Source organism: Microtus pennsylvanicus, chromosome 16, assembly GCF_037038515.1.
Source record: "Microtus pennsylvanicus isolate mMicPen1 chromosome 16, mMicPen1.hap1, whole genome shotgun sequence".
Taxonomy (NCBI): Eukaryota; Metazoa; Chordata; class Mammalia; order Rodentia; family Cricetidae; genus Microtus; species Microtus pennsylvanicus.
This window is the reverse complement of record NC_134594.1, coordinates 46,943,508-46,960,811: the sequence shown is the minus strand read 5'-3', so window position 1 is coordinate 46,960,811 and position 17,304 is coordinate 46,943,508. Positions and strand designations below refer to the sequence as shown.

Genomic DNA, 17,304 nt, shown 5'->3' with positions numbered 1-17,304 from the left:
GTTGCTTGCTCCAAGCATCTCTGGGTAAACTGGTAATGGAAGAACATGCTCTGTGATGAAACTAACTTCTAGCATCCAGGACACAGTGGTGGACAACAAGCGCAAGGAGCAGAAAATCAAACCAAAGCCTTCTTTATGTGACTGGCTGAGTTCCACAGAAAATCCAAGTCCCAGCCTCTGAGGGTGTTGAAGTAGGGGCACTAATGGTAGAAAATGGGATCTGTACTTAGGGTGGAGATCTGTGGGAGGAGCCTGTGGAGGCTAAGAACTCTGAATCTTCAGGTTCTCGAGGGTTTCTCTCTCCTGAGGAGGTACTCACTTCATCCTCAGCAGAAAATGTATTCCCCCATCCCCTGAAATATTGCCTCTGCTGCCCTTGACCGGGGAAATGAATCATTTTTCATCTGCTAAACCAGCAGTCATTTTTCCCTTAAGGAGATGCTAGGCTAAACCAGCAGTCATTTTTCCCTTAAGGTGATACTGATGACCCCCAGGTAACCAGTGGTCACCTCTAGACCTACAACCAGACTAAGGGCTAAGCAGGCTCCTTAGAGGGAGAGAGAAAGGAGCTTGATAATTTATTCATGCAGAAGTCTGGAGAAGGTGCGTGGAAATTGAGTTTAAGGATGTAGGATGTGGACAGAGCATAAAACTGGATCAGCCTGAGTTTTTTGCTATGGGCTCACTGAATGGAGATTCTCGGTTTGGTATAGACGCTTTCTCAGTTTAAAAAAATGCCAAAATGTTTGTTTGAATGGTTGGCTGAAGGGTTTGTCAAGAGATGGCCCAGTGAAAAGAAAGGTGGAGATGCCTGATATCCCTTGGCTTAGGGTCGATGAAGGGATTTTAAGACTGAGGAGAATTGCAGTGCAGGAGTGGGCGCCCTGTAAAACCTATCATCCCACTGTGGGGACACAGAAGAGACGTGTTCTTAATGGTGATGGGGCATCAGCTCATCTAGAGAGCCTTGCTGTCACCCTTTCCCTGTGCCAGACCTTAGGGCTGGAGATGCTGCTGCTCAGCTGGACGAAGTAAGGGCAGTGGGTTTAATTGGGACCTGAAGTAGCCGGGGCCAGGTGGCAGCACTGACTTGCCAAAGGCAAGGTGATTCCAGTTAGCACAATGGTGAGCCCAGACCATCAGAAAGCATAGATAGTTACAATTCATAACAGTTGAAAAATTACAGTTATGAAGTAGCAACAAAAATACTTTTAAGGTTGGGTGTAGTCAGATATTTCTCTCCCACCCTCCTGTTCCTAAATACCCAGCAGCCACTTCTCAAGTTAGCACAGAGACTTAATATTATTACAAATGCTTAAAATTAGACTTAAAATTATTATTGTTATTATTTTTAAAGATTTTATTTATTATGTATACAACATTCTGCCTCCATGTATGCCTGCAGGCCAGAAGAGGGCACCAGACCTCATTACAGATGGTTGTGAGCCACCATGTGGTTGCTGGGAATTGAACTCAGGACCTCTGGAAGAGCAGGCAATGCTCTTAACCTCTGAGTCATCTCTACAGCCCGACTTAAAATTATTTATAAATGCTCAGACTTATTACTAACTAACTTAACATATACGTGAACCCATATTCCTCATTTATTTATAAATGCTCAGACTTATTACTAACTAACTTTAACATTTACGTGAACCCATATTCCTTATTTATTTATAAATGCTCAGACTTATTACTAGCTAACTTTAACATTTATGCTAACCCATATTCCTTATTTATTTATAAATGCTCAGACTTATTACTAGCTAACTTTAACATTTATGCTAACCCATATTCCTTATTTATTTATAAATGCTCAGACTTATTACTAGCTAACTTTAACATTTATGCTAACCCATATTCCTTATTTATTTATAAATGCTCAGACTTATTACTAGCTAACTTTAACATTTATGTTAACCCATATTCCTTATTTATTTATAAATGCTCAGACTTATTACTAGCTAACTTTAACATTTATGCTAACCCATATTCCTTATTTATTTATAAATGCTCAGACTTATTACTAGCTAACTTTAACATTTATGCTAACCCATATTCCTTATTTATTTATAAATGCTCAGACTTATTACTAGCTAACTTTAACATTTATGCTAACCCATATTCCTTATTTATTTATAAATGCTCAGACTTATTACTAGCTAACTTTAACATTTATGTTAACCCATATTCCTTATTTATTTATAAATGCTCAGACTTATTACTAGCTAACTTTAACATTTATGTTAACCCATATTCCTTATTTATTTATAAATGCTCAGACTTATTACTAGCTAACTTTAACATTTATGTTAACCCATATTCCTTATTTATTTATAAATGCTCAGACTTATTACTAGCTAACTTTAACATTTATGCTAACCCATATTCCTTATTTATTTATAAATGCTCAGACTTATTACTAGCTAACTTTAACATTTATGCTAACCCATATTCCTTATTTATTTATAAATGCTCAGACTTATTACTAGCTAACTTTAACATTTATGCTAACCCATATTCCTTATTTATTTATAAATGCTCAGACTTATTACTAGCTAACTTTAACATTTATGCTAACCCATATTCCTTATTTATTTATAAATGCTCAGACTTATTACTAGCTAACTTTAACATTTATGCTAACCCATATTCCTTATTTATTTATAAATGCTCAGACTTATTACTAGCTAACTTTAACATTTATGCTAACCCATATTCCTTATTTATTTATAAATGCTCAGACTTATTACTAGCTAACTTTAACATTTATGCTAACCCATATTCCTTATTTATTTATAAATGCTCAGACTTATTACTAGCTAACTTTAACATTTATGCTAACCCATATTCCTTATTTATTTATAAATGCTCAGACTTATTACTAGCTAACTTTAACATTTATGTTAACCCATATTCCTTATTTATTTATAAATGCTCAGACTTATTACTAGCTAACTTTAACATTTATGCTAACCCATATTCCTTATCTACGCTCTGCCACACGACAGTTCCTTTTCTCGGTATGGCATACCCACCTACTCTCTCTCCTCACTCTGCCCTTCTTCTCCCCATCATCTTTAGTTGGGTAATCCCACCTATACTTCCTGCCTGGCTACTGGCCAGCCACCGTTTTATTAAACCAGTTCGAGTGACAAATCTTTACAGTGCACAGGAGGACTATCCCACAGCAGTTGGGGTCAGCACAACATGGAGCTGTATTACAGGCTGCAGCATTGGGAAGGGGGAGGGCCACTGCTCTGGTGCCTTCTGTAGAGCTAGGTTTATAGATACAAAACTGCTGGAATTTGGTTTTGTTATGGAAGTTCTTTATTTGTCCACCTATTGTGATGGAAAGTTTTCCTGGTTATAGAAGTTCGGGTTGGATCTAAGAGTCTCAGAGTCTCTCTAGACCCTTCTGGGTTTTGGAGTCTCCATTGAGAAGTGGGCATTATTCTAATGGTTATTTGGTTTTGTAATACTCCTGCTTTGCTCTCTGTGTTAACTGCTTTGATTATTATGTGCTTTGATTATTATGTGGCATGGGGTTTCTTTTCTGGTCCTGTCTGGAGTCCTGTATAGGTTCTACCTTCTTTAGATTGGGGAAATTTCTTCTACGATTTTGTTGGAAATATTTACTGCAGCTTTGCTTTGTGTTTCTGCTTTTTCCTGTGTTCCTGTTATTCATAGATTTGGTCTTTTCACAGTGTCCCAGATGTCCTGGATCTTTTATGCTGGATTTCTTAGATTTAACATTTTCTTTGACTAGGCTATCCATTTCTTAAATCTTTTCTTCAATGCCCGAGATTCTCTGTTCCATCTTTTGTATTCTGTTGGTGAGGCTTGCCTCTGAGGGTCCTGTCTGAATTTCTAAATTTTCATTTCTGGTTTTCTCTCAGTTTGGGTTTTCTTTATTGATTCTATTTCTCCCTGCAGTTCTCAAACTGTTTTCTTCATTTCATTCCACTGTTTGTGTTTTCATAGATTTCTTTAATGAATTATCAATTTCCCCTTTTAGGACCTCTAACATATTCATAAAGGCTATTTTGAAGTCCCTGTCTTCAAACTGTCTCTACTGCACTTCTCAGGGCCTGTTATGGTGGAGTCACCGGGCTCTAGTGGAGACATGTGCTAGCTGGGCTAGAAGCGGGGTTGGGGGCTGGGAGGGCTAATAGGTCCCCTGAGGGAGGAATACATGGTGTGCCTCCAGGATCTGCTTAGTCCCCTGGGAATGGGTGCAGAGAAGGAGGAGAGGCCGGATGGTGGTCTGTTGGCTTCTCAGAGACTCAGACAAAGTGATGTGGGGGAGGGGCAGTGTGGCCACCTGCGAGAGGCCTGTGACCTGCTAGAGATGGGGCAGACTGGAGGAGGAGGCTGAAGCAGGTGGTCTGCTCCAGAGCTCAGGATGAGACAGGCAGGTTCCCAGGAAGTGCCTGCAGAGGTGGTGGCCATGACAGAGGGATGGAGCAAAGAGGCAGGTCTAGTTCTTTCTTTCTTGTGGTACTAGAGTTGGAAGCCAGGGCTTTGTGCATGCTAGGCAAACACACCACCATGGGGAAGAAATGAATGACAAACAATGAGCAAAATCTTTATATTTTAACACTAAAGTCAGCAGGCACTAGTAGTCGCTGGGCCTTGGCCTCGATTCCTGTCACTGGATAGTGAAAGGAATCAGTCTGAAGATGTGTTACGTGGCGGAAGAACCACGGCACTGGTTCACAGGGAGCAGAAGATGTGTTACGTGGTGGAAGGACCACGGCACTGGTTCACAGGGAGCAGAAGATGTGTTACGTGGTGGAAGGACCACGGCACAGGTTCACAGGGAGCAGAAGATGTGTTACGTGGTGGAAGGACCACGGCACAGGTTCACAGGGAGCAGAAGATGTGTTACGTGGTGGAAGGACCACGGCACTGGTTCACAGGGAGCAGAAGATGTGTTACGTGGTGGAAGGACCACGGCACTGGTTCACAGGGAGCAGAAGATGTGTTACGTGGTGGAAGGACCACGGCACTGGTTCACAGGGAGTTGGTACTTCCACTTTTGCTTCAGATTTATTGTTTCATGTTAGTTTCCAGCACAGTCGCAGATGGGAACTGGAAGGTGGAATTTCTGTAATTACTGAAGAGGAAGTAAGATCCAGGTGTCACCCAAACCTGCTCAAACTTTTCCTGTAGTTGAGAGAAGCACCATCAGTGAGTAGTGCCATAAACATCCTTAGAAGCTGTCAGACTGTCTGCTGAGCGTGAGTCAGTCCTCTTAGCCAGTGTAGCTGCGCTGGGGCAGGGCCTCCTGTCAGTTGAGCCACAGTGGAGCTTCCGCCAGCAGAAGGGCATCTAACCAGAAAGCTCCTAAGGAAGCCTCACCACCCCCTGTCTGTTAGGGATCAGCCATGGAAATGTTGCTGAAGAAGTCACTAACACTGGGCACGTTGTTAGGAACTTTCTAAGTGCGTTTTGCTTGCCAGCAGTAAGAAGGGTCTGCCATTATGATCTCCAGTCTTGTGTTTGAGGAACCAGAAGCATGCTGACATTAACTGTCATGGCAGAGATTTCATACCCAGTGCTCGGAGCGTGGCCACTGCGCTCACACAGACCTTCACCCTTTGCTCCTCCTGTCCTCGTCTTTCCTCTGTGGAAGCGTGTTTAACCGGGGTGTAGACAGCAGGTGGTAACCATTATGGTACAGCCTAGTTAGCCTCGGACTTCTCTGAGCTGTGTCAATACAGTATTTACTAATTATATTCACCCCTTACATTTAAATCATATACAGTTCAGTTTCAGACACAACAGCCGTAGTGCATGGACATGTGACCAATGACCCTGTGCTGGAACGTACAGAGCTAGGTTGTTCCCAGCATGCACTGTTCTGTTGGGCTAGTCTATTCTAGAGCATGGTACTTTGTAGACAGTAGGAACAGTAGCAAAACCAAAGCCAGGGTACAAATAGGACGTACAGATGGCAGGGAAGCCTTAGGCCGGCACCATTCAGGCCACTTGAACTTTGATTTTTACCTTGTATTTGTCTGGGAATCTTTGCCAGCATTTGATTTTGTGTGAATTATTTTTTAGGTTTCACAAGTGTCAGTCACACAGTCGTGGCAATATGACATCTCTGTGTTGATGAGGGCTCTATCTAAGATGTCAGAGGGTGCCTGTTGGTTTATGCTATTGAAAAGCCTTATTTGGTTCACCTTGAAAGAAAAATGACAGGAGGCCATTTCTGATCCCCTTAAATATTTATAAAGGTTAATCATTTAAAGTTGAAAAAAATCTACAACATTTCTTCAAACACTTTTTGAAGTACAATTGTTTAATGATTAATGTTGCTAGAAACCATGACTTACGTGCATGAGCGCAAGCCATGAAATTACCCAGAAAGCAGAGTGACCTTTCCTCTGGTGTATGATGACGTCATCCTCTTTGAGTTCATCCATGTGTAACCATCTCTTCTTGCCTGCTTTTTATTGTTCTTTCTACATATCATTATTTAATTATTATATATGAAAGGCACGAGGTTTCAGAGGGTGGGATTAGGTTCTTACACTGGCATATTTGTGTGTACATTGAGGCTTGTTCTTACACTGTGCATATTGTGTGTACACTGAGGTTTGTCCACTGAGGAACTGGCTCCAAGACCTTGTGATACTAAAATCTGGATGCTCCAGTTCCTTTAGGTTTTCTCATGGGGCTCACAGGTGCAGGTGCTTGCTGCCAAGCCTGACAGCCTGAGTTCAATCCCTGGGACCATGTCAGTTATGTAGAGTATATAATTATATAGAGTATATAATACCTATGTAAAATGTATTTACACGTAATGTAATGTATGTTTATAAAATGACACAACAGTTGCATATATCTTATTAATCATCATATATTTTAAATAATCTCTAGATTACTTGTAATTCCTACTACAACAGAAGTGCTCTGTAAACATTTCTTCCTGTTATGTCATAAAGAGTGACACTGAAGGAAACGTCTGGGTGTGTGTAGTGCAGGTGTATTTCCTCTCTTTTCGGGGTTTTGATATGAATGAGGAACCTGTGGATACTGGGAGCTGATTATATAAATATGTCATATACATGTGTTTACAGAATTTATTACTTCATTACACATGAGATTTATTTTGTTGCAGAATAGAATATTTATTTAACTATGTAAAGGTGTATTACATTTGTTGTATTTCAGAATAATTGTTAATTCTATAAAGATTTTTGCATTTGTTTAACTATTTAAAGATGTATTGCTGTTTTACCTTGCCTACCTAAGGTACCTGATTGGTCTAATGAAAATCTGAACAACCAATAGCTAGGCAGAAGAGGGATAGGTGGGGCTGGTGGGCCGACATGGGGGAAGCAGAAAAGCAGGACAAACAGAGTAAACGAGGTAAACAAGCCTCAGGGAAACACATGGAATGATAGAGATGGGTTAATTTCAGTTTCAAAAGCGAGCCAGAAACAAGCCTAAGTTAAGGCTAAGCATTCATAATTAATAATAAGTTTTCTTGTGATGATTTGGGGGCCTGAGGTCCAAGGACACCTGCTACATGATTTGGCCTAACTGTACATGAAATCCTTTACCTCTAGGAAGAACGAGCCGTGCTTATAAAAGAACTTTCTTCATTTCGGGACCAAAGGGATCAACTTAAGGCAGAAGTTGAAAAATACAGAGAATGTGACCCACAAGTAGTGGAAGAGATCCGTAAGTTCATGTCTGCGTGTTCACTCTGTGTCACGGGCTCACAAGACAGCTGAGTGCTCTCAGCTCTGACAGGGAAGCATTTCTGAAGTAAAGCAGTAAGTAAAAGGTTAGGACAGACAGGCATAAGACAGGAAACAGAGAGGTCAGAGAAGCACTTTGGTCTTCCACCTCCAGGCCATGAAGAAATCTGCTATTACCGTCTAAGAAAAGGATACTAGAAATACAAGAGCTTGCCTTATGTGTGTATCAGTGATTTTCTTCCTTGTGTGTGGAGGTCAGAGGGCAGCTTACAGTAAGTAGCTGGTTCTCTCCTTTGACCACACGGATTCCAGGAATCCGACTCAGGTCGTCAGGCTTGGCGGCAGCACCTTGTAGCGACCGAGCCATCTTGCCTGCCTTCCTTCAATTTTAAAACAGAATCTTCAAACCTTGGTATTATTAATGTATTTATAGAAACATAAAATTTAACACTTATAGATTTTAAAAAGCATATTATAATGATATAGATTTTAATTGTTAGGAAAATATGTGTAACTTTTTAAAAGATCTGACATAGCACATGACTGAGACTTTGAGAAACCTGGGGCTACTTGGTACTTTAGATGTAGCCTGAGCATAGTTGGATTATAGTTAATCCGATGTGCGGCCCAGCACACACAGGCACATGTGTGTTGTAGTTGGATTATAGTTAATCCGATGTGCGGCCCAGCACACACAGGCACATGTGTGTTGTAGTTGGATTATAGTTAATCCGATGTGCGGCCCAGCACACACAGGCACATGTGTGTTGTAGTTGGATTATAGTTAATCCAGTGTGCGGCCCAGCACACACAGGCACATGTGTGTTGTAGTTGGATTATAGTTAATCCGGTGTGCGGCCCAGCACACACAGGCACATGTGTGTTGTAGTTGGATTATAGTTAATCCAGTGTGCGGCCCAGCACACACAGGCACATGTGTGTTGTAGTTGGATTATAGTTAATCCGATGTGCGGCCCAGCACACACAGGCACATGTGTGTTGTAGTTGGATTATAGTTAATCCGGTGTGCGGCCCAGCACACACAGGCACATGTGTGTTGTAGTTGGATTATAGTTAATCCGATGTGCGGCCCAGCACACACAGGCACATGTGTGTTGTAGTTGGATTATAGTTAATCCGATGTGCGGCCCAGCACACACAGGCACATGTGTGTTGTAGTTGGATTATATTTAATCCGATGTGCGGCCCAGCACACACAGGCACATGTGTGTTGTAGTTGGATTATAGTTAATCCGATGTGCGGCCCAGCACACACAGGCACATGTGTGTTGTAGTTGGATTATATTTAATCCGATGTGCGGCCCAGCACACACAGGCACATGTGTGTTGTCTTTTGGCCCAGGCTGGCCTCAGCCTCCAGAGGGCTGGGATTTCAGTACAGTCCGGGTCACCTGCCCCAGGAAACACCACCTATGAACATACATGGAGACCACAGAGTGGGAGCTTTATTGACGCCGACTAAGAAGTATAGAATATAAATACAGTAAAAAGGAGAGAAGTCAGCTAAGCGGAAAAAGTGCTGCCGTACGGAAAAGCTGTTAGATTACAAAACGGCAGTGAGAGGAGCAGACCCAGTCCGAGAGTGAGGGTCAGATTGTCTTTCTGGGAAAACAAAAGCTTTTCAGGAACCGCGTACAGGTACTGCCATTATGGCCCTGAGAGCAAGTCACCTGAGGGTGTGGAGCCTGGGGAAGAAGCATGTCTGAAGCTCTGGGGACCTTCAGGCACACCACACCGCTGACTTCCTCCCTGTTGGGCCAGCTGGCTGGTCAGCACCACCTTTTCCTCCTGCTCCTCCGACGCTGTCACAACTTTCACTTCAAGTAGCTGTTGTAGTGCCAGCTTTAGGGTGATGTAAAAAGTCTGTGTGCAGACCTGTCTCCCTAGCCCTGAACTCACAGAGATTGACTGTCTCGGAGAGCTCCACTTCCAGCTCTTGGTGAAAATCTCTGTCTCTTTATAAAATGTTTGATTTTAGAGACCAGCACCAGCCCTCTGGTGTGCAGTGATTCTACCACTTTCCTTGGAACACCAGTCCTCCTCCTCCTCCTCCTCCTCCTCCTCCTCCTCCTCCTCCTCCTCCTCCTCCTCCTCCTCCTTCTCCTCCTCCTCCTCCTTCTCCTCTTCCTCTTCTTCCTCCTCCATCTCCATTTTTACTCATTTATTATATATGCAGTATTCTGCCTGCATGTTTGTCTACATGCCAGAAGAGGACTCTAGATCTCACTACAGATGGTTGTGGAAGTAGAAAAAGATAAGATCTCCTGAGTAAATTGGGAGCATGAGGACCATGAGAGAGGGTAGAGGGGAGGAGAGAGTAAGGGAGAGAAGCAGGAAAAAAAAATGTAGAGCTCAATAAAAATCAATTTTAAAATTGCCTGTAGGAAATATTTGTAGTTCAGCAAATATTCCAGTTGGATAATTGATTTCATTGACAAGTTTAATTTGTAAGTAACCAGGGAAGTAAGGTCAACGTAATAGTCTTATGTAGTACTATTTTTTTTAAAATATTTATTTATTATGTATACAATATTCTGTCTATGTGTATGCCTGCAGGCCAGAAGAAGGCACCAGACCCCATTACAGATGGTTGTGAGCCACCATGTGGTTGCTGGGAATTGAACTCAGGACGTTTGGAAGAGCAGGCAATGCTCTTAACCTCTGAGCCATGTCTCCAGCCCCATGTAGTACTATTTTTAGCCAAGTCAACCACTATTTGAACAAGACTAGATTAAACTAGTGGTAGAAACTAAATTCCCACAAACATACTTGAAAGTAAGTCAGGTGTGGTGTCCCATGCTACGTGGGAGACTGGGGCACAGAGATTGAAAGGTCAAGACCAGCCTGGGCAACTTCAACCCTGGTTTTTTGTTGTTGTTGTTGATTTTGTTTTTGTTCTCCCCCCCTCCCCACTTTGGGTTTTTTGAAGCAGGGTTCCTCTGTGAAGCCCTGGCTGTCCTAAAACTTGCTTTGTAGACCAGATTGGCCTCAAACTCAGAGATCAACTTGTCCCTGCCTCTTGAGTTCTAGAATTAAAGGTGTGTGCCATCATCACCACTGCCTAGCTGCCATGTTATATTTTTTTTGCCACATTATATTTTAAGTGTGCAGTTTTGTATAAAAATTATAAGACATGCAAAGAAACAAGAAATGCTCCCCACAAGCCACAGTTAAAGTCCTCAGTAGAAACTGTTCTGAGGAAGCATAACAGAAAAACATTTTAGTGAGCTGTTCTCAATGTCCACTGAAGGAGACCTGTCTAAAAAGTAAAGACAGGCCTAACGTTATCTCACAAAGATAATATTATTAAAGAAACAGAAATCAGACCAGAAGAGCCAAGTGGGAATTCTGGAGTCTAAAACGGCAGTAACTGTAGTGACAGAGCTTTGAGCCAGCTGCAGAGAAAACCAGGTCGGGAGGTGGTTCAACAGAAACTTTTTTGTTTTTCTTTTTTTTTTTTTTTGTTTTTTGTTTTTTCGAGACTTCTTGATGTGAGGAAGAACGAACAACCAGAAAGCAGTTCCAGATTCGCAGTCCTGTACCACATCACGATCAGATTGTCCTAACTAAGGACAACTCTGGAAGTAGCAAGAAGCAAGTCATCACAATTGGGGATCTTCGCTAAAATTAACTGCTGTTTCTACTTAGAAAATAGAGAGGCCAAAAGCACAGGAGGAGAACATGTTCAAAATACTGAAGGAAAGCTGTCAATCAAGGTTTCTATATCTAGAAACAGTTCCTTCAGAGATAACAAGCAGAATAAAGACCCTCGAGTGAACAACTACTAGTTATACCCGACCTTAGAACTCAACTCAAGTGAACAACTACTAGTTATACCCGACCTTAGAACTCAACTCGAGTGAACAACTACTAGTTATACCCGACCTTAGAACTCAACTCAAGTGAACAACTACTAGTTATACCCAACCTTAGAACTCAACTCTAGTGAACAACTACTAGTTATACCCGACCTTAGAACTCAACTCTAGTGAACAACTACTAGTTATACCCGACCTTAGAACTCGAGTGAACAACTACTAGTTATACCCGACCTTAGAACTCGAGTGAACAACTACTAGTTATACCCGACCTTAGAACTCAACTCGAGTGAACAACTACTAGTTATACCCGACCTTAGAACTTGAGTGAACAACTACTAGTTATACCCGACCTTAGAACTCAACTCGAGTGAACAACTACTAGTTATACCCGACCTTAGAACTCGAGTGAACAACTACTAGTTATACCCGACCTTAGAACTCAACTCGAGTGAACAACTACTAGTTATACCCGACCTTAGAACTTGAGTGAACAACTACTAGTTATACCCGACCTTAGAACTCAACTCGAGTGAACAACTACTAGTTATACCCGACCTTAGAACTCGAGTGAACAACTACTAGTTATACCCGACCTTAGAACTCAACTCGAGTGAACAACTACTAGTTATACCCGACCTTAGAACTTGAGTGAACAACTACTAGTTATACCCGACCTTAGAACTCAACTCGAGTGAACAACTACTAGTTATACCTGGCCTTAGAACTCAACTCGAGTGAACAACTACTAGTTATACCCGACCTTAGAACTCAACTCGAGTGAACAACTACTAGTTATACCCGACCTTAGAACTCAACTCGAGTGAACAACTACTAGTTATACCTGACCTTAGAACTCAACTCGAGTGAACAACTACTAGTTATACCCGACCTTAGAACTCAACTCGAGTGAACAACTACTAGTTATACCCGACCTTAGAACTCAACTCGAGTGAACAACTACTAGTTATACCCGACCTTAGAACTTGAGTGAACAACTACTAGTTATACCCGACCTTAGAACTCGAGTGAACAACTACTAGTTATACCTGACCTTAGAACTCAACTCTAGTGAACAACTACTAGTTATACCCGACCTTAGAACTCGAGTGAACAACTGCTAGTTATACCCGACCTTAGAACTCAACTCTAGTGAACAACTACTAGTTATACCCGACCTTAGAACTCGAGTGAACAACTGCTAGTTATACCCGACCTTAGAACTCAACTCTAGTGAACAACTACTAGTTATACCCGACCTTAGAACTCGAGTGAACAACTACTAGTTACACCTGACCTTAGAACTCAACTCGAGTGAACAACTACTAGTTATACCCGACCTTAGAACTCAACTCGAGTGAACAACTACTAGTTATACCTGACCTTAGAACTCAACTCGAGTGAACAACTACTAGTTATACCCGACCTTAGAACTCAACTCGAGTGAACAACTACTAGTTATACCTGACCTTAGAACTCAACTCGAGTGAACAACTACTAGTTATACCCGACCTTAGAACTCAACTCGAGTGAACAACTACTAGTTATACCCGACCTTAGAACTTGAGTGAACAACTACTAGTTATACCCGACCTTAGAACTCGAGTGAACAACTACTAGTTATACCCGACCTTAGAACTCAACTCGAGTGAACAACTACTAGTTATACCCGACCTTAGAACTCGAGTGAACAACTGCTAGTTATACCCGACCTTAGAACTCAACTCTAGTGAACAACTACTAGTTATACCCGACCTTAGAACTCGAGTGAACAACTGCTAGTTATACCCGACCTTAGAACTCAACTCTAGTGAACAACTACTAGTTATACCCGACCTTAGAACTCGAGTGAACAACTACTAGTTACACCTGACCTTAGAACTCAACTCGAGTGAACAACTACTAGTTATACCTGACCTTAGAACTCAACTCGAGTGAACAACTACTAGTTATACCTGACCTTAGAACTCAACTCGAGTGAACAACTACTAGTTATACCTGACCTTAGAACTCAACTCGAGTGAACAACTACTAGTTATACCCGACCTTAGAACTCAACTCGAGTGAACAACTACTAGTTATACCCGACCTTAGAACTTGAGTGAACAACTACTAGTTATACCCGACCTTAGAACTCAACTCTAGTGAACAACTACTAGTTATACCCGACCTTAGAACTCGAGTGAACAACTACTAGTTACACCTGACCTTAGAACTCAACTCGAGTGAACAACTACTAGTTATACCCGACCTTAGAACTCAACTCGAGTGAACAACTACTAGTTATACCCGACCTTAGAACTCAACTCGAGTGAACAACTACTAGTTATACCTGACCTTAGAACTCAACTCGAGTGAACAACTACTAGTTATACCTGACCTTAGAACTCAACTCGAGTGAACAACTACTAGTTATACCCGACCTTAGAACTCAACTCGAGTGAACAACTACTAGTTATACCCGACCTTAGAACTCAACTCGAGTGAACAACTACTAGTTATACCCGACCTTAGAACTCAACTCGAGTGAACAACTACTAGTTATACCTGACCTTAGAACTCAACTCGAGTGAACAACTACTAGTTATACCTGACCTTAGAACTCAACTCGAGTGAACAACTACTAGTTATACCCGACCTTAGAACTCAACTCTAGTGAACAACTACTAGTTATACCTGACTTTAGAACTCAATTTGGTCAATATAAAGAAAGAAATCACCAGTGATTTAAGCAAACAGACAATATACAGACTTCTGTATATTTCCTTTGATTTAGGACATAGTTGTGTAAGCAGCACTGTCGCATCGACCACACAGGATATAGAATACAGTCTGTGGCTATACCGGCATAACCTGGAGGGTGGACATGGTGTGTACATACAGCAGGGAAAGACGGATGGAAATTAGGTTGATATTTATCTGAATTTTCTGTAGTTAGTGGCAGTCCTCAGAATAGTCACCAAAAGATAATAAAACTACCCTCAAGATACCTGGTACAAGAAACAGCCGGGGAGGTAGGAGTTACGTTTCTTTCGTATTTTCCTGGTGTGCAAAAACCCAAGTGTCATCCTCAGTTTTCCTTTCTATTTTAGAGCGCGGAAATTTGAGGGGGGCAGGAGGGGAGGGAGGGAGGGAGGGAAGGAAGGAAGGAGAGAAACTTTAAATAATTCCACTTAACACAAGCATGGATTTGGGACACTTGCCGTAGCGCCTTAGCTCCTCTCTGCTGCGGTGATGAAAGACAACAGGACCCAGAACAGCCTGGGAATGAGTCCCTAGTGATGAGGGAGGCCTGAGAGTGGAAAACAGCATTGGTGGGACATGGCATGAGGATGCAAACTCCCACAGCCCCCCCCCAGTGACGGGCTTCCTCCAGCGAGGCGCCATCTTTGAAGGGTTCCTCAAACAGCGCCACCAGCTGGGCACCAAGTGTTCAAATATGAGAAAAAAATTTCACTCAAAGCACCGCACATGGGAAATGACAAAATGTCATGTAAATCATATCATAATTATACTAGTGAAAATGGCTTGTTTTCCAATTAAAAGGTTAGGAAGGCCAAAATTGAAGGAAACAAGTAAGCTAATTATATACCACCTACAAGAGACTCATATTTAAAGACTAAAATATGTCGAAAGTAAAAGGCTAGAGGAAGACTTGGAGACAGTAATTGAGAGAGGTCCTGGCAGCTAAACTAAGAGCAAGGAAAGTAGACTCTGAGAAGTTGTTGCTAGGTGGAAAAGTGCAGTTATAATGATGATGAAGGGTCAGCAGGTACAAGTTACGGACGTGCATAGCTGTAGAATGAGAAATGTCTCCCTCAGGCTCCTGCATTTGAACCCTGGTTCCCAGCTGATGCCACTCTTCGGCAGGGTGAGGAGATGTAGCCTAAGTGGAGGACGTTTGACGGGAGGTGGGTTTTGAGAGGTCAAACTTTTCCTCCTTTCTATTTGAGCTTTGCTTCCTGCTTGTATTTGAGATGTGAGTTCTCAGCTCCCTTTTGCTGCCACATTTCCCTCCAGTGCCCGCTACTGTCCCTCCACCATGTCCTACCATGTCCCTCCACCATGTCCCTCCTCCATGTCCCTCCTCCATGCCCCTCCTCCATGCCCCTCCACCATGTCCCTCCTCCATGTCCCTCCTCCTTGTCTCTCCACCATGTCCCTCCTCCATGTCCCTCCTCCTTGTCTCTCCACCATGCCCCTCCTCCATGTCCCTCCTCCATGCCCCTCCTCCATGCCCCTCCACCATGTCCCTCCTCCTTGTCTCTCCACCATGTCCCTCCTCCATGTCCCTCCACCATGTCCCTCCTCCATGCCCCTCCTCCGTGTCCCTCCACCATGTCCCTCCTCCATGCCTCTCCTCCATGTCCCTCCTCCTTGTCTCTCCACCATGCCCCTCCTCCATGTCCCTCCACCATGTCCCTCCTCCATGTCCCTCCACCATGTCCCTCCTCCATGTCCCTCCTCCGTGTCCCTCCACCATGTCCCTCCACCATGCCTCTGCTCCATGTCCCTCCTCCGTGTCCCTCCACCATGTCCCTCCTCCAGGCCCCTCCTCCGTGTCCCTCCTCCGTATCCCTCCACCATGTCCCTCCTCCATGTCCCTCCTCCATGTCCCTCCACCATGTCCCTCCACCATGTCCCTCTTCCATGTCCCTCCTCCTTGTCTCTCCACCATGTCCCTCCTCCATGTCCCTCCTCCTTGTCTCTCCACCATGCCCCTCCTCCATGTCCCTCCTCCATGCCCCTCCTCCATGCCCCTCCACCATGTCCCTCCTCCTTGTCTCTCCACCATGTCCCTCCTCCAAGTCCCTCCACCATGTCCCTCCACCATGTCCCTCCTCCATGCCCCTCCTCCGTGTCCCTCCACCATGTCCCTCCTCCATGCCTCTCCTCCATGTCCCTCCTCCTTGTCTCTCCACCATGCCCCTCCTCCATGTCCCTCCACCATGTCCCTCCTCCATGTCCCTCCACCATGTCCCTCCTCCAAGTCCCTCCTCCGTGTCCCTCCACCATGTCCCTCCACCATGCCTCTCCTCCATGTCCCTCCTCCGTGTCCCTCCACCATGTCCCTCCTCCAGGCCCCTCCTCCGTGTCCCTCCTCCGTGTCCCTCCACCATGTCCCTCCTCCATGTCCCTCCTCCATGTCCCTCCTCCATGTCCCTCCACCATGTCCCTCCACCATGTCCCTCCTCCATGTCCCTCCACCATGTCCCTCCTCCGTGTCCCTCCTCCGTGTCCCTTCTCCATGTCCCTCCTCCACCCTCCATGCCCCTCCTCCATGCCCCTCCTCCATGTCCCTCCACCTTGTTCCTCCTCCATGCCCCTCCTTCATGCCCCTCCTCCATGTCCCTCCTCCATGTCCCTCCACCGTGTCCCTCCACCGTGTCCCTCCACCATGTCCCTCCACCATGTCCCTCCACCATGTCGCTCCTCCATGTCCCACCTCCATGTCCCTCCACCGTGTCCCTCCTCAATGTCCGTCCTCCATGTCCCTCCACCATGTCCCTCCACCATGTCCCTCCACCGTGTCCCTCCACCGTGTCCCTCCTCCATGCCCCTCCTCCGTGTACCTCCACCATGCCCCTCCTCCATGTCCCTCCTCCATGTCCCTCCACCATGTCCCTCCTCCATGTCCCTCCTCCATGTCCCTCCTCCATGCCCCTCCTCCATGTCCCTCCACCGTGTCCCTCCACCATGTCCCTCCTCCGTGTCCCTCCACCATGTCCCTCCTCCGTGTCCCTCCA

General features: G+C 44.1%; 1 protein-coding gene across 1 annotated transcript in view; it reads left to right on the top strand.

Annotated features, from left to right (window-relative positions):
• Positions 1–17,304, top strand: part of Mnd1 (meiotic nuclear divisions 1) — a 60,219-nt gene that overhangs the window by 27,415 nt on the left and 15,500 nt on the right. Inside the window, exon 6 of the mRNA XM_075950540.1 lies at positions 7,584–7,698. Within this exon, the coding sequence (XP_075806655.1) occupies positions 7,584–7,698 (115 nt within the window). The remainder of the gene's footprint in view (positions 1–7,583; positions 7,699–17,304) is intronic.